At 45.3% G+C, this 23,974-nt stretch overlaps 1 protein-coding gene across 1 annotated transcript in view; it reads left to right on the top strand.

Annotated features, from left to right (window-relative positions):
• LOC136580683 (connector enhancer of kinase suppressor of ras 2-like) overlaps positions 1-23,974 on the top strand; it is a 441,969-nt gene that overhangs the window by 277,363 nt on the left and 140,632 nt on the right. The window contains exons 5-6 of the mRNA XM_066581463.1: positions 7,166-7,207; positions 20,900-21,019. Of these exons, the coding sequence (XP_066437560.1) occupies positions 7,166-7,207; positions 20,900-21,019 (162 nt within the window). The remainder of the gene's footprint in view (positions 1-7,165; positions 7,208-20,899; positions 21,020-23,974) is intronic.

Below are 23,974 nucleotides of genomic sequence, written 5' to 3'. Positions count from 1 at the left end.
GAGATGTTTTTCCACTGCTCAGTGATACAAGTTTTGCACTCTTTTGCCCGCTGTAGTCTCACCTTAGACACAATGGCGCTGGAACCTGTTGTACTAACGAATGGCAAGTTGTGCATTCAGACACGTTAGTTGGAGCCCCAGCGTTGTATTTGGCTGATTGTGCAGCGCCTTTTATTCAGAATGATTCCTGACATCCTCCTCTGGCTCCATTATGCCTCTTGCTACAGACCAACTTTCCCTGACATCCTTCTCTGGCTCCACTATGCCCCGTGCTACAGACCAACTTTCGCTCGTGCTATTCCTGAGGGCAGGACATGGAGTCCACTGGTTTTCACCCTTTAAACCCTTGTAATTGGTATATGGTCATAGCTGCAAGAACGCACAGCCTTTTAACCAAGAGTAGACTCGGTTCTGTAGCAACTGATGCTAACCAGTCAGGGGAACTCTAACTCGGTACTAGAGATGCAGTCAGAGACATGATCAAACCTGAGGTCAGGACAAGTGGGATTCTTGTGTAACTATAAGACTAGCTGAGGGACAGGGCAGGTGACAGACAAGTTTAAAATTGTAAAAAGCCAAGCCAAGGTCAGGAATGGGAAAGATAGGAAAGCTGGGTAAATCAATCATGGGTCAAACCGGAAGTCAAGCAGAATACAGAAGCAGCTTTACAATATCATATGGAACCAATTGCTTAAGCACCCAGCAATAGGGGAGGTGGTCTTAAAGAGCTTACTAAATTGGCCTGGGATAGAAAACCTGAGTATTCATGCCGCCCTGTTAAGAGGCGGGCTGGGCACATGTGCAAACCTCTTATGTGGCAGTGACAGGATCACTAGCTTGGAGGAGGATGCGGCATCTAACACCAGGAAAGGATTGGGGTACATGACCACCTGATGAAGTATATTTGAGGAGCCGGCGACTCTATCCATCTATCTATCTAGCTATCTATCGATCTGGCAATCTATCCCATGTTAGTCTAATATGTGCTGATATAAATCCCCATCCATTAGTATATGGAGCAGAGTTACTAGACAGCCAATCAATGCCTGCACTTTAATAATATAGAGGTTCCAGCAATATAATGTCCCAGCTGATTGGCTGGATCTTCCAGCAAAGTGCATGTGCCGCAGATCCGGACTGCCCTTGGCATTCTAGGTTGCATTTCATTTCAACTTACAGTAGCCAGGAAGAGCATTGCATGTAGAAAATGTATCCTGAGGCCGCTATAACTGGGGGGGTCATTGTGCCCCTCCTTCCATTCTTCGTTTATCCTTTCCCTGACTTTCTTAGTAGTAAAGACATTCTATCCAGATCTTCAGAAATAGGTTTTCAGAGCTGAGAGTGGCGGCATACAGAATCAATAGGACATTAGTGCAATCAGTCACCAAGTTCTCCCTGAAAAGTCCGGTCTCAGCTCTGTCAACACTGCAGGTTTCCGGCTGTTATCCCACTGGCCCCGAATTAAATTACTCTGACAGATAAATTAAGCAGATTAAAGATGTCTATTCCAAACACACAAGTCAAAATGGATCTGAATGCAGCACAGATGAGATGAGGGACAGCGGCGAACGTATTGTGCCAGCAATGATTACCATATTTTTCGCTTTATAATACGCGTTTTTCTTCCCCCCAAAGTGTGTGTGTGTGGGGGGGAGTCAGTGCGTCTTATAAAGCTAGCATGCAGAAATTTATTGCTATCAGCATTTGTTTCCCTGATCGCAAGTTTAACGTGCGATCACGCTAACTAGATCGCGGGTGCGCAAACAAACTCGCAATCGCGCAAACAAATCTGCAATAAGTTACCAGTTCTCTCTCTTACCCACTGCCTCCTATATGTGCCGCTGATTGATGGTGAGCACCGGCAGGAACTGCTGCTGCTTCTTCGCCTCCACCAATCAGATTCTTCCCTTCTTATAACGGTGTGGAGAGTATACAAGGAAAACATCCAGCAAAAGGGGATCCTGTGGACAGAAACAAGTCGTCACTGAAAGGGGTCAGGGGAGGATGTCAGGAATCATTCTGAATAAAAGGCGCTGCACAATCAGCCAAACACAACGCTGGGGCTACAACTAACGTGTCTGAATGCACAACTTGCCATTCCTTAGTACAACAGGTTCCAGTGCCATTGTGTCTAAGGTGGGACTCCAGCGGGCAAAAGAGTGCAAAACTTGTATCACTGAGCAGTGGAAAAACATCGCCTGTCAGATGGATCCAGATTTCCATTGCAATGTACTGATGGAAGGGTCAGAATTTGGCGCAAGCAGCATAAACTAATGACCCCTTCCTGTCAGCTGGTCAGCACATGTCAGCATCTCCATCTAATCTGCAGCAACTACAAGAAGCTTCCTGTCCGCAGGGGCCGATATCCCTGCAGAAGGATTTCATCACCTAGTTGAATCTATGCCATGATGAGCTTCTGCAGTTCTGAACAACAAGAAAGGTCCAATGAGCTACTAGATGAGTGGCAATAAAGGGGCTGTTCAAGTTTAATATATGATATAGGTTAAATACAGTAACTGATAAAAATTTATGATATATAACAGTTATATACAGAATCTGATTTAAATATGTGATATAGGTGATTATATACAGGGATGGATATAAATAATGTATATGATGTACGAGGTGTATTAGTGCAGTGGCCTACAGATAGGCATCCTGGAACCTGAGAGAGGGTTAACACCTGTGGGTGTGGCAGAAACTAAAGATAAAAGTGTCAGCTCCTGCCACACTCAGGGGGAAGAAAGCTGGCTGCTAGCCAGAGTGAGAGGTGGTCAAAGGAGCCACATCAGGAACTGGGAGCCTAAGGTCCATGCGGACCAGATGGACTTGTCATTTAGTCTGACAGAAGAGGATGCCCTGTAGACACAGGGCAGGGTTAGTGACCGAGACCCCATGGGTTGTGAACCCTGGACATTTGTGATAAGCTATGTAAATTTGATTTGCCGTCCTGTGGAATAAAACTGTCAGGTGCCACATTGAAAGAAAGTCTTCTGAGTTATTTCTTTATGTGTGGTGTCTATTCCAGTCCGAGAGGTCGGCGATCTGCAGGCGGGTGAGCCTGCTTGCCACAGAGGTTATATATAGAGGCTGATATAAATATACTAGTCTAAACTGCTGCGCTGGAGAAGTAGAAGTGTTGTAGATAATCCCTGATAGAAACAATCTACAGAACATAAAATGCTGGAAGATGTCTCTGACATCCAGACTTCCATCCCAGGACCAGCAGGAGCTCTCACCACTAGCACGCTGCAGGTTGTTCTGCCAGGTATTACAGATAAGGGGGCACTTACTTTACAGACAGAATGAAATGACAGCTGTGTGATATTATCTTTAATAAATTGTATCTTTCAAGCTTTTCCTTCTCTTCTTCTCCTATATCCTTATATACTATGTGATTATCTGTATGTGCACATACTGTAGGAATAGATCACATTACATGGGGGCGCTCACTACTTCACATTACATACAATATTGGCTTTCTAGCACCGTGTGGGGTCAGTTGGTAGCTCTGAGAATATTTCAGGACCTTGGAGAGCGCAGAGTCCTGTATGCAGAGGATAAATGACACTGCTACATGCTGCACCCCTCTAGAGGTTTGTGGGATAGATAGATAGATTAGATAGATAGATTAGATTAGATAGAAAGATTAGATTAGATAGATAGATTAGATTAGATAGATAGATTAGATTAGATAGATTAGATTAGATAGATTAGATAGATAGATAGATTAGATAGATAGATTAGATAGATAGATACCCTGTTTCCCTGAAAATAAGACATACCCTAAAAATAAGACATAGCATGATTTTCCAGAATTTTTGAGGATGCAAAATTATTTTTCAGGCTTTTTGAGGGTGCTTGCAATATAAGCCCTACTCCAAAATTAAGCCCTGCTAACAGTAATTAAAAAAGTCAATTTAAATAGTGTCCAGGCAGCTATACATGTAAAAAAGTAAAATAAAATTAATATAAAACACTGTCTTATTTTCGGGGAAACACGGTAGATATGAGATTATATGAGATAGATAGATTGATATGAGATAGATAGATATATAGATAGATATGAGATAGATATACGATAGATAGATAGATAGATAGATAGATAGATAGATAGATAGATAGATAGATAGATAGATAGATAGATATGAGATTATATGAGATAGTTAGATTGATATGAGATAGATTGATATGAGATACATAGTGAGATAAGTGATGTACTGTATCCCCTCCAGCACTCGGATAGATTGTTATACATATAATATGTAGAGGTTTCGGTTGTGCAGTTCTGAATTATTTATCTGCTGCCATCTTAAGCGTCTCCTGCCGCGGGCGGATTATAGTCCAAGTGTCACCGGTACATAATAATATTAGCCTGCCTGCCTTCCTTCCTTCTTTTCTTCCTTCCTTCCTTCCTTCCTTCCTTCCTTCCTTCCTTCCTTCCTTCCTTCCTTCCTTCCTTTCCTTTCTCTGCAATCTTTTCAGACCTCCTTCTTCCTCCTAATTAAGTAGCAGTTTATTAGACGGTCACGGGGCTGACATCTCCACTGATGTGCTTCAGGGAATCTCTGTGTCTGACACAACTGCTGGGTAATTATAGGGTTGTGCTCCGCTGTCCGCAGTGGTAATCTCACAGACTTATGTCCTCCAGGTCACAGAGTCCTATATGGGAGACTTCATGGAGAAGTGAGCCTGACTCTTATTATTGTAACTGAACATCATGGGTCATCAGAGGGTGCGTGAATTTCTGCAACCTTAATAATTGCAAACAATTTTGCAAATCTAGTGTATATTCTGTACATTGTACCTGCAATAGAGGAAGGTCATGCCAGAACTGTGGGACCATTAGGTAAGTGGGGGCAGCCTCTAGCTGAGGGCCTCTCAAGTTCTGCCAAACATAGGGTGCATTAATGGGTTTGGAGTGTAGCTGAAAACTTACAATGGGGAAGGAAGCACCATTTTAATTTAGCTATAGAAGCCTCTGTTTACAGAGACCTCACATAAAGAACGTGGAGGGCCTAGTATGTTCATAAATTGGGGATAGCGATGGTGTTTAATGCAAATAGAAAGAGCGATGTATATAACTCAGTATAAGGTAGAAGAGAATAACCCCCACATAGAATAAATAGCCACAGGTACTTTACTGACAGGAGTCCGCTGCCTCACCAAACGCCTCAGCCAGGACAATAACCTGCGCCCATGTAGGGGTGGGACCGGAATAATAGATACATTTCCATTACAGCTGATTGGCTGGCTAGGGGAAACACCTCCCTGTCGGCCAACTAGTCCAAACATCACAGGAGATGATATAGCAGGATTTTGAAGAAGGGCACATTATACACTGAATCCACTAAGCGATTCCTGACAGATGACACCCCAAGGACCTTCTGCAATGACTGGAAGAAGGTACTCACTGGCACCCAGCCCAATTAACTAAGCGCATGCGCCGAAGATGCATTCAAGTGGGCCAGGGCTGACATTGTTATGTTATCTGGCTCCATCTTCTAATTCCAACCAGTACACGGCAATAACAGGAAGCAATAGATTGCAGCAGCCCTGCAGAACTACATAACTGAAGTCTTAGCAAAATCTCTCAATGACTTAAAGGGGGCCGGCGATTGGTTACAGCGCTTATGTGAGTGATCAATGGGATATTTTCACTTCCTGTTTTAGCAGGAAGAGGGAAAGAGGAGGGTAGAGGGTCAGCGGCGCTGGATCGGAGCACCGTGGAAGGCTGAGTAATGGCTAGGTTATTATTTTATACCATTCCCCACCCCAGGACAACTTTTTATAAAGGCCAGAAAACTCCTTTTATTTCTTCTGATTGCGAATCTAAGAACTTCTTACACTCGCAGATTTCCTGCCAGGAATGGTCGTCCATTTTGCAAGTCGTTTGTTCAGCCTTACTTACATGGAGCGATCAGTATTACTGTATGTGCCCAAGTGATAATGCCTGCGATCTCTGAGGCCCATCAGTTCCTTTGTTGTCAGCAGCAACACAAGTGCAATAAGCTTCCTACAGTCGTGATTTTTGGTGCTCCATAAAAGTTGTAGTGACCCGATAAATGAGCGTTGACTTGTTTGTTGGTAGATTGCCTTCACCAGAGGCAGTGATTGGGTGAATGTGTGGCAGGTGGGTGGTAGTATACTGTGGCGGAACTGAGGCAGAGGCACCACGCCGTTTCTTCGTAAAAACCAACTTTACTTAACATTAACGGGAAGTATGCAAGTCAAGGGCTGCAAGAAGTCACCAGGTGAATGTGTTCTGGCCATTGGGCATTACTGATGCAGCTAAATCTTGACTAGACCTTTTTCCTTTCATCCGTGTGCCGCCATGCTTGCTGTTCCTGAGTTGCAGTGCATGCCTTCTGTTCCGCTGGACCTGCTGTACAGTCTACTAGCCTCGTTAGCAGACACACAAATGTTCTCCCATGCATTCATATGGAACCGTCTTACAAATGAACATCTGTTGCCAATTATCAGCCATGTAAAAGAGCCTTAAACAGGCGTTATCAATATAGACATTTATAAATGCCAGATTGCTGGAACCCCCAGCAATTCCAAGAATGGCGCGCTTTCAATTTCCTATGTGAATAGAGTGGCGATGCGCATGCTTAACTACTGCTCCATTCACTTCCATAGGACGGAGATCAAGGTACTCAGCTTTCTTCCTCTGTCCCTTAGAAGTAAATGGAGCTGTAGCCAACCATCTGCACCACCGCGCCACTTACACAGGGCATGTAGAGGCACCATTCTCGGGATCTCTGAGGGTCCTTGCAGTCAGACCCAAGGTGATTAGGGGATAGATATCATTAGTGGGAAGACCTCTTTAAGTCCTCCCCTTGTAGCCCCTCAGCCCTCAGCTGGTTCCTCCAGCATGCAAAATCAGGATTTGGATATGTAGATTTAAATTGCAGACTAGACAAATAGTCTCGCTGGTGGTGAGAGTCAACAACAAAGTCCGCTCATTTGTGTTAGTAGCAGGAATAATAATTGGGGAAGTTCATATCCATCTGAGAAGGTCGGTGCTAATTAATTAAGCTAATTAGGTGCCGCACTGCTTTGGACTTATGTGATATTGTACATGCTGAACATTCATGTATCAACGTTTCCATCTCTGTGTGGCAGGAAATCCGTCTTTATCTTCTTCTTTTCTTCTTTTCAGGATTGCACCGTCTATGAAACTGAAAATAAAATCCTCCATGTGGTAAGTAGCGCCATTTATTGTTAACTGATGTTCCAAGTTGTCCGGTCAATAGGATGGAGACATTGAGTGATGCTGTGAATTCTGTGATGTTGCTGAAGGGTCGAGTCAAATGGGAAGGTGTCTGCTGGAGAACTGATTGCAGCGACCCCAACTAATGCTGAAATCCACTCCATTCGATAAACTAAGTCCCATTTGTTGAGCGCATGCAGGCGGCACATGATCACTCCCCACTGACCTGAAGGATATGCCATATTTACATGGCCGATGGTGAGTTGTGCCTGAGATTCCTGGACACAACTCGCATCACACAGCACACGGACACCGCATCCATAGGTTGTGCGAGATACTGTACATTGTAAGTCCTATTCTCACATGAAAAAAGGACATGCCAAAAATTTTTTTAGCTCAAACTACTGGTGCAAATGAGAACTCGCTCATATACTCTCATTGCTAAAAGCGCTCCCTCCTCTAGAAGTTGTCGGATGAAACTTTCTCTGTGTGAACGTTGATATAAGTGATTTCAATATGAGAGCAAATGCATCACTTATAGTGGAGAACTGACCCCTTGTAGGGGGAGGCTCTAGTACCCTGTTGTACCACCGCTAGCTTGGATACAAGATGTGATACAGGCTGGTATGGAGGCTCTAGTACCCTGTTGTACCACCTCTAGCTTGTATACAAGATGTCATATGGGCAGGCATGGAGGCTCTAGTACCCTGTTGTACTGGCTCTAGCTTGGATACAAGATGTGATACTGGTGGGCATGGAGGCTCTAGTACCCTGTTGTACCGCCTCTAGCTTGGATACAAGATGTGATATGAGCGGGCATTGAAGCTCTAGTACCATGTCGGGCCGGCTATAGCTTGGATACAAGATGTGATACAGGGGGCATTGAGACTCTAGTACCCTGCTGTACAAACTCTAGCTTGGATACAAGATGTGATATGAGTGGGTATATTGGGCCAGCTATGGCTTGGATATAAGATGTGATACGGGTGGGCACAGAGGCTACAGTACTGTGTTGGGCCGCCTCTAGCTTGCATAGAAGTCTTGATACGGGTGTGCAAGGAGACTCTATTACCCTGTTGGACCACCTCTAGCTTGGATACAAGATGTGATGCAGGAGAATCTAGTACCCTCTTGGGCTGCCCCTAGCTTGGATTTAAAAAATATAATATGGGAGAGCATGGAGACATACAGGTTCTGTATGATATCCTGCTGCATATCGCTATATATTTGCTATACCTGAGCCTCTAGATCATTTAAACTCATAGGCTGTGGAAGTTAGCATCCCAGATCATCCCATGTATGTTCTATTAGAGATATATCTGGTGCCGGGGCAGCCACGGAAGTGTGACAATGTTGTGGGGACAATGTGGCATTCCTGTGACCCCCTTGTGTGCGGCCGAGCATTATCCTGCTGCCTCATGGAAGCCGCCATGAGAAGAACACATGTGGCTGCAGGATGTCCTGAACATATCGCTGAGCTGTCCTTGTCCCTCCTACCACTACTAGGGGGGGAGCGACTGTTGTATGCGATGGCCCCCAGACCATCACACCAGCAGGGGGCAGTGTGCCGCTCCACAGTGAAGCCAGGATTGTGGCGCTCACCCCAAGGTCTCCAGACACAAACACGGCCGTCATCAGCACCCAAACTAAAGCTGAATTCATTGCTGAACCCTGTAGAACTCTATTTTCTTTGTTCATGACACCACAGTAAACAGAGACGTGGGTGTCAGAGGCCGTACATGTCATGGGGGCCGTGAGACAAAATGTGCTTCCGCCAAAAACATGGAAATGGTTCAGACAGACAGGCCTGTAATGATGGTGCCCCCTGTCTCTGGATGGCGGACAAGTAAACAGTTGGAGCTGCTGGTGCTTGTTGGACAATCAGATGGTGCTCTCTATTGGTAGTTTCTCGTGGGGGTCTTGAACCCAGTCACCTTGTTTGCCCTCTCACATCCACTGGCCCCAACACCCCCTAACAGCCCAGTGGGGGTAATTCATTGATAATCTTGTTAAGAGTACAGAACTGTATTTGGGATTATGAGAGTTGTTTAGGACAGGGGCGTACATAGAAGTCAGTGATAGTGATTTCAGTGCAGTTACCTTCAATGATAATTATTACAGTGCAATTATCTTCAGTGATGTTTATTATAGTGCAGTTACCTCCAGTGATCCAGTGTCTCCTGTGATTGGAGTTATCCACGTTTGTTTCTCTTCTCTTTCTGGACCCAGACCGCTGAAGACTTCTTCCAGCCATGATTTATGTCTGCACACTCTCCTCATCCTGCCACTACTTCCAGTGCCCTTAGGACCTCCTGATAATTCAAGTGCCCCTTCTGTGACCTCACAAAGTAAAAGTTCTCAATCAGTGGTCCCACTTAATAATAATGTCCCCTCTGTGGCTCCAATTAATAATAGAGTGCCCTCTGTGACCCTACTTAGTAATACTGACCCCATCACTAGCCCCACTTAGTAATAGTTCCCCCTCTGTGGCTCCACCTAATAATAGTGAGCCCACTGTGGTTCAACTTTTAGTGCCCCCTCTGCGATCTCACTTATAGTGCTCCAACTGTGGCTTCACTTATTAATAGCATCCCCTTTGTAGTCCCACTTAGTAATAGTGCCACCCTCTGTAATTCTGTCTCCTCTTTGGCCCTACTTAATAATAGTGCCCCCTCTGTAGTCCCCCTTATAGCTCTCCATCCGTGGCTCCACTCATTAATAGTGCCCCCTCTGTAGTCCCACTTATAGCGCTCCATCCGTGGCTCCACTCATTAATAGTGCCCCCTCTGTAGTCCCACTTATAGTGCTCCATCCGTGGCTCCACTCATTAATAGTGTCCCCTCTGTAGTCCCACTTGGTAATAGCGCGCCCTTTGTGGCTCCACTTAGTATTAGTGCCCTCCCTCGTGGCCCCACTCAGTAATTCTACCTCCTGTGTGGCCCCACTTAAAAATAGTGCCCCCTCTGTGGTCCCACTTATAGCACGCCATCTGTAGTCCCACTTAGTAATATTGTGCTCTTTGTGTCTTAGTGGATCCCATTCTCACCTGATGAACTACTAACCCTCACTCCCAAAACTCCAGCCATGAGTAGTGGGGGCTACTAGGTCATTTGGTGGTACAGGGGGACAGGGCTATTCAAACCTGAGTCCCCCCTTGCTCCTGGTCCCTGTAGCAGTTGAAGGGTGTGCCTTCACTGACAGCTCATGACTGGTTTAGGATAAAAACTGTGGGTGTGCCTTCAACATATTCTAACATCTCACTTTGGATTAAAATTCCATTTATCTGACTTCTGATAATCCAGAAATTCATCATAGAGAACCAATAGTGAGACTCCACAGCTGACAGAACTGAGCGGCAGCGGTGTAATCTTTAGTATATGATTCCTATAATCACCGCCCGCCCCAGAGGTTCTCCGCTCATACAAGTGAAATTGATGTTGCCATTTGATAATCCAGCATTCTGGATTAAAGGAATTTTGCTGTGGATACATAATATGTTGAGGGGCCGATGCCCTGGTGCAGCCCAGGTTGGTATGAGCCCACCAGTTGCCCTGCTGGGAGAGCCTGAAGTTGATGCCCCCATCCTCCGCTCTAACTAATGTGATCGCAATATAATCTGCATTTAACAACAAGGAACGTGAGCCGTGACTTCCTAAATAGGTGTTATTTTCCATCTCGCCTGTCAAGCGGCGTATTTTCATAAACACATCCCGCTCGCTCATTGTGCGTCAGCCGTGAATGTAAACAAACATCTCTCGCTTTAATGGAAAATTCTCCACTCAAGCTGTGTATTTCTCTCGTGCTATACGAGCGCGGCGGCTCCACCTCTCCGGAGAGCGCACTTCAGGGTCTGCCTGCCGCTCCACTCTTTACAGAGAGCTTTTACACTTGTCATCGGCATGGCATGTTGTTACCGCAGGAAACACGGTTAACGCTTCACATGCGATGTAAGCGTCTCCTGCCGTTACTTAGCGCAGGGCTGATAATTGCAGCAAGCGTTCTGTGCAGAACGCAGAAATGTGACAACCTGACTGGAATATCTTACGCCAGATTAGGAGAGGCGATAGTTCGAGCATCTTGTGCCAAGTTGATTAAAAATTGCACGCCGGTAAATAAATGTTTTGTATTTGGGATTCTTAGAAAGTCAGAAAATGAAATCAATGGCTGCTGGATTTGCACCAAAATTTGCTTCATTTTCAGACTTTCTTCTTAAACCCTTACTGATGTCCAATACGCCTTATAACTGAGCTCACTAATGGGCTTTAAACCTGCCCATACATCTTTTAAGGCTGACTATTGACGGCCAGGCTCCTGCTGTAACCACCAGCAGTGGCGAAACCTTAGAGCCTAGCAGTTTAACCCTTACATACCACATTCAATAGCAACTGCAGCACGTAAGCAGATGACGGGAAGGGGGCTCCTTCTATCTCCCAAAGAGACCCCGCAGTACGAGCACAAGATACCAATGGGTTTCCATGGAAGCTTAAAGCTTGACTTTGGAAACCCATGGAACCATGTCTGTCATGTAACTCAGCCTAATAGACCCCACAGTGTCTAATAGGCTGCTGTCATAGGCTTAGTAGAATACACTGCACAAGTAATGCGGTGTACTATCCTAGTGATCAAATGATCACATCTTCTAAACCCCTTCAGGGACCAAAAAATAGTTTAATCTCTTAATGCTCCAAGACATACAGTTACATCATGGAGGTTCGAGGTTTGTATGAAGAGGGATCAGGGATCGATCCCACTCCATACAATGCGGGTGCTGATTCTTACAGGTGACACCTGCCCGCAACAGTTCTGATCAGCCCTTCCGCTGATCAGAGCTGTTAACACTTTAAATACCTTGCTCGATGTTTGCAGGTCCCAAACAGCCCTCCACAATGAGATCACGGGGTGCCATTTAGGTGCCGTGACAGCCAGGGGCCTTCTGAAGGCTCCCAGGACAGCCATTTCTGATTATCTATCAAGCCATTCCTGTGATGTGTCCTAATAGACTGCCTGTCAGATCGCGGTATAATGTAAAGCCATGGTGTTGTATCATACTGCAGGAGCGATCAAACCATCGCAAGTTCATGTCCCCTATGAGGACAAAAAAAATGTAAAAATCAGTTAAAACTGTTTTATTAATTATTTTAAAAAAGTTTAAAAAGTTTTTTAAAAACCTGCTATGTTTATAATAAAAGACTCAAAATAAAAAACCTCAAAAACAAATTGGGTATCGCTGCATCCACAAAAGTCCAATCTATCACAGTAACATATTATTTACCCCGCATGGTGCACGTCATCAGAAAAAATAATAATGCCAGAATTGCGTTTTTTTTGGTCACTCCGCCTCCAAGAAAAAATGTAATAAAAGTCAGATGTACTCCAAAATGATACCAATAAAAACTACTGGACGTCCCGACCTTCATTCAACTATGTTGATGGAAAAATAAAAAGTTATGGCGGCAAAAAATAAGATTGTGTCAGTTTTGCCACAATGTGTACTCCACTTTGAATTTTTCTAAACTTTTTCAGTACATTATAGGGAACATTACATAGTATCACTGACAAATACAACTCGTCCCGCAAAAAACAACCCTCAAACACTCCTGTAAATAAGCCCTTAGAGTGCAGAGGTGCAGAGGGGGCGGGAGCTCAGTGCACTGCTCCGGGCCCGTCCCACCTCTTCCCCCGCAGAGAGAGACAGTGTATATCGGCCGGGTGTGAAAACGCATCCGATATACGTACGTCGGAATAAGCCCTAAAACACATTACATGTACCCCAAAGTGGGGCCATTAGGTTATTTAACTTGCACCAAAAAACAAGCCCCAAACGGCTGTTGTCAACGAGTTATAGCTCTTGCAATGCAGCAATGAAAATCACTTGGTTCTTAACCCCTTAAAGATCATTCCCTTTTATTTATCCACACACATACCTGTATGAGGGACAAGTTGTATTTTTGTATGGTACTATTTCATGTACAATATAATGTATTGAAATACTTTTAAGGCTGCATTCCCACGAACGTATATCGGCTCGGTTTTCATGCCCAGCCGATATACGTCGTCCTCATCTGCAGGGGGGAGGATGGAAGAGCCAGGAGCAGGAACTGAGCTTCCGCCCCCTTTCTGCCTACTCTCAGCCCCTCTGCACCATCTGCAATGAAAGGAGGTGGGACGGAGGCGGGGCTAAGTTCTGAGTATTAGCCCCGCCCCTGTTCTGCCTCTCCCCATTGCAAATAGTGCAGAGGGGCGGAGAGGAGGCAGAGAGGGGGCGGGAGCTCAGTTCCTGCTCCTGGCTCTTCCATCCTCCCCCTCCCCTGCAGATGAGGACGAAGTATATCGGCTGGGCATGAAAACCGAGCCGATATACGTTCGTGTGAATGCAGGCTAAAAATACAATTTGGAGTGAAATGAAAAAAAGAAATGATTTTCCACCACCTTTGGGGGAGTGTCTCGCTTCATAGCATACACATCGTGGTGAAAACGACATGATAACTTTATTCTGTGGGTCGGTACAAGGACTACGATGATGAATTTTATTTTTTTAATATATATAAATATTTTTCTTGAAGTTGGGGGTGACCAAAAAAAGTGCAATTCTGGCGTAGTGTTTTTTTTCTAAAAGTCTACGGGATAAATAATGTGTTATTTTAATAGATTAGACTTTTATGAACGCAGTGATACCACATGAGTTTTTTTTTGTTTCTTTTCAATTTTTTACTATAAATATGGGAAAAGACTTTTTTTTAACTCATTAAAAAAAATTTTGGCCCCAGTGGGGACATGAACTTGCAATCATTTGAGCGCTTGTACAGTATAATGTCATACCATAGTATTACATTATACCATGATCTGACAGGTAGTCTACCAAGCCATGTCACAGGCACACCTTGATAGGCAATCAACCCTGGCAGTGTTGGGGGCCTTCATAAGGCTCCCATAGCAAATGAATTGTACCTCATCGCGGGGGTACCATTGGGGAACCCACAACACCGATTGGACTTATAGTGACATTTATAAGTGTTGTGAGCAGCATTAATCCTTCCATACAAACCCTGAACACACAGGACATAACTATATGTCCTGTGCTGTTAAGGAGCTAAGGCACAAAATAGGGGTTAAATGTTAAACACGCCCACTCATAGGAGACCACACCCACTTTTCAAAGCACTTTTTAAATTTGGCATGTAATAAGTAGTCACATGTTTTGCACAAGTTTCTTGCACATTGGTTTAGTCAAAAACGGGTGTGAAATAAATTGCTTAGCAAATGGCTCACTATTTTCAAGATCTCTGCTTCCAGTCAGTGAATGAGAACATTTATTCATTACATCCATTTTGACCTCATAATTCTCACAATTGCTGCAGTTGTATCCGGTATGGACAGAACTTTGTGAGCTCTAAACTCCTGATACATTGTAACCAACAATTAGAAGAGTGATGTAGTTCTGCTCAGTTTGTCTAGATGGGATACATTGTAACAAATCTTCAGCTATGAGAAATATTGGACCTGTAAGGCCAGTTTCACAAGGGCGACAAAACCGCGCGATCTTCTTGTGATGCGACAGTGTGATAAATTGCATGTATGTGAAGCCCATGCTGTCCACTTTACAGCTGAAACTGGACATAGCTCCAATTGTGGCCATTTAAATACCGCTATCAATTCTGAAAGTGACGTTTAAATATCCCTATCAGGATTGAAGTATCCCCACTATGAGATCACATCGTGCTGTTTACATGTCATGGGACCCTGGAGCCTTCTGAAGGCCCCCTGGGCTGCCATGTATCACTGCCTATTAAGATCTGGCTGCGACAGAGCTTCATATAATGTTTGTATAAATAGAGTATAATGCAATACTACAGTACTGCAGTATACTGTATAACTGATCAAACAATCAAAAACTCAAGTCCGCTTTTGGGGGTTACAAAAAGTGTAAAGATAAGTAAAATAATTTTTATTTACTAGAAGAAAAATTAATGGTATTAAATTGGAGATGGGCAGAGGGTATATTGTGCTGCCACGTTGGTGCGACCAACCTCGCTGCACGCAGACTATTGGAGGCGTTTTCTTATGCATTTCTATTAGAGTGGGATTCAAGGAGGGGGGTTGAGTTCCAAGGAAGGGTGACATAGATAACATCCGCGAAGCCATCCACAAGCCGGTCGTCACCTTGGGAAATCGGGAGCGGCGCATTCACAGAGGAAACCTGGGGCCTCTGCCCACAATGGAGCAAAATAAGCTGTGCAAGTGCCAGTTGTCAGCAGCGCCAAGGAGATGCCAAGCAGCACAAGGCGTTAGCTTTTCTTTCTTGATGTCCCAAGATGACAGCCTTGCTCAAAGGTAGGCGGCCGGCTCAGGGTGAATTCAACTGGCTGCTCTTGCGGACCAGATCCGCCTGGCGCACTGTTCAGAGGTGATTGTGGGGGGTAACAGATATTTTATTTTACTGCATTTTCCTGCTTTTTTGTCTTTTTCTATCTCTCTTTGGGGCAACAAATCTCAGAGTATTTCTGTGTTAACTACACTAAACCGATCAGAAGCCCAATAAGTCACTTCAGCCGAGGCGTCTTTTCCCGAACAACCGCAATCACCCTCAGATATTATTGTCCCGCTGAGAGACCAAAACTGAGACACAGCAGGCGCTCGGCGGCTCCTCCAACACTGGAACGCCATAGCGTCTTATTTATGTCTTTAATAAACATCATTTCCTGCGTCGCGTCCCTCGGAGCGTGTGGAGAGCGTAGCGGTAACTACATATCACTGCTTAGAAGAGTAAAACACCATGCAAACATGGCGGAACACACGGTTGGTGCTTCCTCCTGCTCTACAGTGATCAGTAGAAACATGGCGGTTAACATGATTGGTGTCGCCTCCTGCTCTACAGTGATCAGTAGAAACATGGCGGTAAACGTGCTTGGTGTCGCCTCCTGCTCTACAGTGATCAGTAGAAACATGGCGGTAAACATGATTGGTGTCGCCTCCTGCTCTACAGTCATTCATACAGAAGTGGCAGAACACACGGTCAGTACCATCTCCTGCTATACAATGATCCGTAGAAACATAGCAGAACATGGGATCCGTGCCGCCTTCTACTATAGGGTGAGCCATACAAATATGGCAGAACACACGTCCAGTGCCGCCTCATGATATACAGCGATCAGTACAAACATGGCGGTATACGTGGCCTCCTGCTTTAGGCTGAGCCACACAATTATGTTTTTTACTCCTTCGTTGCTGAAGGTTCATGTTTCCACTCTTATCTCACAGTCGAAGATTTGTTACAATTGTATCCAGTTTAGACAACCCGGAACCCCCTGAGCTGCAGACTGATACATTGTAAGGGCTTAAACAGACTGGCGTGATTTAGTCCCGTTATGCGGCCTTGAAAGTCACGAGACACAATGAAACCATTTCACTGGTTTTGTTTTCACTAGCAGGATTCTCGCCCATTAATAGTACAGGCGAATAAAGATAGGGCGAGACCGATCGTCCCACTTTATTCTTCAGACTTGCGTGGAATAGCACAGAGTTTGAAAGGTAAGAAAAAAAATATTTACCTGACTCATGAGAAACTACAATCCGTAGCGGCGAGCATAGTTGCGCAAACACCCGTGTGAAGAAGCCCTAAGAGAGATTTGTGCGCTGCTCTGTTTAGCTCATCACTGTAGGAGCTGCTGCGATTCTGGGGAGCCGTATATATAGCGATTCCTTAGAGGGGATATCCCACTAAATGCATTCATCGCCAATACATGGCAGATGCCACCGATCATAAGAACGATACGCACAGAATCCCCCCGATGAATGGCGCGTTGTTGTATTCTGCATATGAGTGACCGGACTCCACACACTGGCAATGGCGCTAGCCTAGCACTGCGCTCAGCAATCACCCTCAGTCCCATAGAAGTAAATAGTGCAGCGCAACTCCATTCATCTGGGGGATTTGGGGTGCGCTGGTCATGTGATCGGGGGTCCCAGGAATCATATTTATTTCACCTATCCTTTGCAGGTGTTTTGAGTGTTCATGTAGGAGAACCTCTTTCATGCTTTAAAAGGGTTGTCCAATGAAAGTGAATAATCCCCTATCCACAGGTAAAAGGGCGGGCCGCTGGGACCCGTCCCTCACTGATCAACTCCCACTGAAATGAATGGAGCAGGGATTCACATGTGGACAGCTAATACCTCCATTTCCAGACACTGTGGACCGCCATTCTCAGGATTGGTGGGAGTCCTAGTTGTGGGACCCCCATCAATCAGCAAGTTATCTCCTACTTTGTGGATAGAATATAATTTAATTTCTTGGAACAATCCCTTTAAATTTTCTTACATCTCCCTGTGAATCTGTCAGCAGAATACAAGCTGCAGGTTCGTCACCAGTGTCTGCTGATGGGAACCAAAGAAACTCTTAAAGGGGATGTCCAGGACATTTCCTATTGATAAGCTATCACTAGGATAGGTCATCAATCATTAATTGGTGGGAGTCCACCTCTTGCAATCCCACAGATCTACTTATTCTTGGGCCCGCTGTGATAGTGCTGTCCACATTGCAGTGGCCCGGTTTGGTACTGCAGGAGCAGCACCCGTTGAATTCAATGCACTAGCAACCTGGGCCGCTGCAATTTTGACAGCACTATCTGCTTCCCGTGCCGTCTACACTGACAGTGGGCTCGGGAATCAGCTGATTGATGGGGATCCCAAGTAGCGAACTCCCATCAACCAACTATCACTGACCAATGCTGACAACATGTCCTCAATATGAAAAAACCCTGACATCCCCTTTAAATCCCTGTTTTATCACTAAGCAGCTGCCATCCTGGATCTCCTCTAGGTGGGCCACCAATTATCAGGGCCCAGAGGGCCCCTCATCATTAGGTCACGTTACAGCCATTGTCACTTCTCCTTTGCTGTGGTTACATTGTTGCAGTCTGTAAATAAATTCCTCGCTGCTTTATCTTTGTCGCCATAAAGCTTATAGGTTGATTACTGCTCTTCATTTACATATCGTAGAAGCTAATTATTGAGTGCAGTAATTTGCAGTCTCGCTGCTGATTTTGCACCCATGTCTCAAGAAACACATTTACATACATTTACATATCACAACAATTCATCTCGGCTTCCTGCATATAAACACAGGGAATACTGAAAAGACGGTTGGGGCGGATATCAACTGAGCTGAAAGCAGCACAGAGTATTTAAGGGGTTAACTCATTGGAGTTACATAATGGAAGGAACGGGGTCCATGTGAAGGCGCTGTCCACTCCATATACTGTTAGACTCCTCCCTTTATGAACAGAAGCTGCTCTCGCTCTGAAGGACTTAATGCAGCCTTGTGTCATGTGGTTGAACATTGGCATCGCTGGGCGCCATGCAGCGGGGTACAGAATCGTATGACATCCCCTCTGTTTCTGCAGTCGTGTAGCAGTGATTTGTGGTTATTCCGTGCTGTTTGCTAACATTCTCTCCACACAATTAACATCACATCTCGTTATTTCTGCGTTTTATGCCGCAGATGAAAGTTCTTTAGATTTCTTCCATTTCCAGGACGCGACTCCCGAGCGTCTGCTCCACTTTAAAGGGACCATTACTTGTCATCACTGGAAACGACTCCTGATTCTGCCCCCATCTCATGAATATTCAACGTTACACATTCTTTGTTGCGCTCTGAATTTTAACTTTATTTTGTGGCGTTGATGAAGATTTACTAAATACGGCGGCGAGGAGATAAGCTGATAAGCGGCGGCCCCAGTAATGAGCAGATGCTGCGTATTAACTGCAATGAGATGATATATTGTGCAATCCGCTGGCTCTGAATAGAAACATAGAAGCAGCGATTTCTGAGACCTGTGCTCGTCTTTGTAGGATGGTTAATAATGTGTTAATATTTCATTGTCAGACTATGAAGCAACATGCCACTGCCGCTACTGCCGTGCCTGCTCCGCCATCAGTACCGCCACTACTGCCATCATCACTGTCATTATCACTGGCATCCCTACTGCTGCAACTACTGCCATCTCTACTGCCATCTCCACTGCCAATATCACCACCACCTCCAATACTGCTGCTACTATGATCACTACTTCTGCCACTACTGCCATCTCCACTGCCAATATCACCACCACCTCCAATACTGCTGCTACGATGATCACTACTGTTGCCACTGCTGCCTACTAACTACTGACTGCATCACTACTAACATCAACACTACTGCCATCTCCACTGCCAACATTACCATCACCACCAATACTGCCGCTACAACAATCACTACTGCTGCCACTACTGCCATCTCTGCTGGCGCCATCACCAGCTCCAAAACTGCCACTACTAACACCACCAGCACTGCTAATATCACCTCCACCACCAATACTGCCTCTACTAGCATCACTACTACTGCCATCACCACCTGCAATACTGCCACTAGTAACATCACCACTACTTCTATCTCCGCTGACGCCATCACCATTTCCAATACTGCCACTACTAACATCACCACTACTACCATCTCTGCTGGTGCCATCACCACCTGCAATACTGCCACTACTAACCTCACCATCACGACCAATACTGCCGCTACTACGATCACTACTGTTGCCACTACTGCCATTTCCACTGCCGCCATCACCACCTGCAATACTGCCACTACTAACATCACCATCACCACCAATACTGCCGCTACTACGATCACTGCTGTTGCCACTACTGCCATTTCCACTGCCGCCATCACCACCTTCAATACCGCCACTACTAATATCACCCCTATTGCTGCCACCATCACCATCTCAAATACTGCCACTACTAACATCACTACTGCCATCTCCACTGCCAATATTACCACCACCAATACTGCCACTACTACCATCACTACTGCTGCCACTACTGCCATCTCCACTGCCACCATCACTACCTCCAATACTGCCACTACTAAAATCACCACTACTGCAATCTCCACTGCCAACATTACCATCACCACCAATACTGGCGCTACTACCATCACTACTGCCATCTCCACTGCCAATATCACCACCACCAATACTGCCACTACTAACATCACGTCTGCTGCCATCTCCACTACCAAAACTAGTACCATCACCACTGCTGCCATCTCCACTGCTACCATTACCACCTCCATTACTGCCACTACTAACATCACTACTACTGCCATCTCCACTGCCACTATCACTATTACTGCTGATATTGTCGTCACCACTGCCACCATTACTGTCACCACTAATTTTATAACCACTGCCATCACTGCAACCCTTTCCTCTGCTGTTGCTTCAACCACCACTACCCCTTCCAATGGCACCATAACTGCTACTACTGCCACAGCCACCATTACTGGCACCACGGCAGCATCTGCTACTACCGCTCACCACCATTGCTGATGCTAATAATGTTGCCACCATTACTGCACCCTCCACCACTGCTTCTACTATCACCTAAACTGCTGCCACCGTCACTGCCACTATTATTACTCCTGCAGGGGCCACTGAGTCCGGGAGTATGGCTTTCATACTCGCCTGTCTCCCTGTTCCTTTGCTGTGCTGTCCATCTACAAATCAGGCTCTGGGACCATTGAGCGGACTTCTCATTGCTCGCAGGCGTACTACCTATAGTGTGACCGTGTGATATGACGTGTGATATGACGTGTGATATTTGGGCTGTCATCTCATCGCTCCTTTTCTGTATATTTTCTAGTGCAAAACGTTGTCGGGAATCTGTGATCACATCATCTCCCTCTCCTCGGACTCGCTGGTGTCGCAGTCGGCTCATTTGGAAGTCGTTCATCTCACCAATATCATGCCAAGTGAAGGATTGGTAAGTGTCACAACGACTTCTAGAACCTGCACTGATGATTACTCTGGAGCTGTTGTACAAGGAGTCGGGTGGGCCGAGCGGGCGTAGAGGTGGAGGGGGCACCGATGCATCTGCGTGGCTTGGCTGGCTCCATGGCTGCTATGTCCATCATGGCGGTAAAGGGCTCATCCATCTCCTGGAATTGAAGCCTAATCATTGTGGAATGAAATGATGTATACGTTTCTTTTAGACTTTGTGCTCTAATTTCTCCCCATTTCCACTACCTCTGCTTGTTGTCAGTGAGTGAAAACATTTTAGTTTTTACATTTAGAGGCTGAAGATCTTTACAAACAAGAGGCAAAACTACTGCCGTAATAGGCATGGCGGCATCAAGGGGGCCTGCGCTATGCAGCCTGCATACAAATATCTGCACGTTGACGCCAGGTCGTCATCAGGACCTTCATTCTAACACACAAGAGGAAAGTTAAGTGGGGTCCCGGGTGATACCAGCTGTAAGGGCAGGAGAGGCTAACAGTAAGATCTTCTACATTGTAACAAACCCTCAGGATTGCAGATTCCAACAATATTATTTATTGACAGCAAGCAGAGATCTTGAAAATGCTGAATAAGTCACACACAACTGTTTTTAAGAGCTCAATCAGACTGGAGTTTTTTACATGTTTTTATTCACGCGTGAAAAAAAATCACATTTTGCGCATTAGAAAAATTGCGTGACCACGTCCATTGACACCCATATGTTCTATATTTTGTAGGTGTAACTTTTATGCACATGAGAAAATCGGACATGTGACCGCTACCATTGAGCAGCATTGGTTCTATATAGATCTGAATCGCAAACGCATAAAACACGCACAGCGAAAAACGCCCGTCTGACTGAGCCCTTTAAGATAAAGTACTTTTGAATTTACAAAAATTACACTTCATGGACAGAAATCCAGGAAATTACTCTAAAGCCTTCAAACTTTATACTGTTTAAATTAAAGTGACAGGGACATAATTTCCCAGAACCGAATTACCTGTCCTAAATATCTGTATACTGTAGGCAGCAGGGCGCTCCGGGGCAGAGAGGACACTCACCAGCTTCTTGTTATCTTTTGAAGCCAAAATAAAATTTTTGGTGCAAAGATAATAATTGTTCATTAACAGCAAATAATATAATTGTATTGTCTGATATTTAAAGGTCAGTAAAGCTGCAGGCGAACCTCCAGAGGCGCAACTTATTCACCTAATGCACATATTATAATAGGGTCTTGTTGGTGATTATTGCTAATATCTAGAGCTTATGTATTCTACATAGGTCACTGAGGAACTAATATGGAATTAAAATATGCTGCAGTACATACATTACTTATCCTGAGTTACATCCTGTATTATACTCCAGAGCTGTACTCACTATTCTGCTGGTGGAGTCACTGTGTACATACATTACTTATCATGTATTGCTCCTGAGTTACATCCTGTATTGTACTCCAGAGCTGCACTCACTATTCTGCTGGGGGAGTCCCTATATACATACAGCTGAGAACAGCTGAGACAATGCAATCAGCTGTTGTCAGCGCTCCCCGGGCAGAGCACAGCGTGAAATCCATCGTTTGGTAGAAAACTGAAAGATGGGCACATTTACATGCAACAATTATTGCTCAAAAGATGGCTTTAGATCCTGTATTATCCTCAAGATCTGCACTCACTATTCTGCTGATGGAGTCACTGTGTCCATACATTATGACCATATGATTAGTGACTGTGCAGCGTCTGAGGAGCAGACCAACAGCCGACGAGATGGTGGGGAAGATAACGATTACTTTGCTCACAGTGGCTCTACCATCTCCTCCCCTGGGGGTAGCTCGGGACCCGTCCAAGTCACTGCTGGGGGAGGTCACAGAGAAAAGTAACGGGGAGTTACCTTAATGTCCTTTTGTCACTCGTGATGCCACCATTCTGTCCTCTGCGGTGAAGTTGGATGCCATTAATACCTCAGTCCACACACAGGGCAAACTTTATGGACAAACTGGGAACGGTCAGTAATGTCCGTTTACTGTAACTTGTTAAACTTCCACAATATCAGCAGTCTGGCACAGATACAATAAAGTGGTGTGACAGGGAGGATTCTCAGGGTAATCCGGACGATCCACAGTCCCAGTTATCTGTCTGATCCATCTCCTGCCAATTCTCTCTCTCTTACTCTCTAGGAGTCCACACTCCTTTGCTTCTGGCCATGCAGCGGTCCTTCTCTCATACTCAGTACTTAAAGGTAGTACTGGAACACTCTGGGGGAGCTAGTCCAAGGCCAAGCAGTAGGAATCACTCTGCATTCTCCACACACCGGATGATCACTGAAGTGTGGATATCAACCTTCTCTCACTTTTTCAAGTAGACCCCCTTGCACTACACCTTGCAGCCACATATATAAACTACACAGTCACATGACATACAACGTGATACATTTCTCAGACATAACCCAGACATTAACCCATTCAGTGCCTCAAAGGTGCAATACATATCACAAATGCACACTACAAGGGAGGCCGGAACCGGGGCCCGCAGGGCCGTAGGTGAAGGCGATCATGACGGGGTTAACGGGGAGGAAAGGGTTAATATTTTAAATGAAAATAAGGTGAGGTGGAGGTTAAAAGGGAGGGGGTGTAATGAGGGGGAGCAAAGGTTTATGGGATAGAAAGAGCGGGAAGAAAAGGGGGAGGAGTCATTCCGGGAGCAGCAGAGGAAGAAGAAGGACCTGGAACCTGGACGGGGAGAAGAGTCCCACCCACCCGCCCTTAGAGTTAGGGGTAGGAGAGGGTTAGGTAAATCGTCATAGCAGCGGTTAGGGAGGGGTCCTTGGAGTCAATATAAGAGGGGGTAAGGGGGGAGGCAGGGGTTAGTAGAGTTACCTCCTCCCCCCTCTGGTTAGTTTTAAATTGTAGGTGGGTCTGTCGCCTCTTGTTTGGCAGGGGGTTA

The sequence above is a fragment of the Eleutherodactylus coqui genome, chromosome 10 (assembly GCF_035609145.1).
Source record: "Eleutherodactylus coqui strain aEleCoq1 chromosome 10, aEleCoq1.hap1, whole genome shotgun sequence".
NCBI classification, from domain to species: domain Eukaryota; kingdom Metazoa; phylum Chordata; class Amphibia; order Anura; family Eleutherodactylidae; genus Eleutherodactylus; species Eleutherodactylus coqui.
The sequence above is the reverse complement of the archived record's forward strand: the minus strand, read 5'-3'. Positions and strand labels throughout refer to the sequence as shown.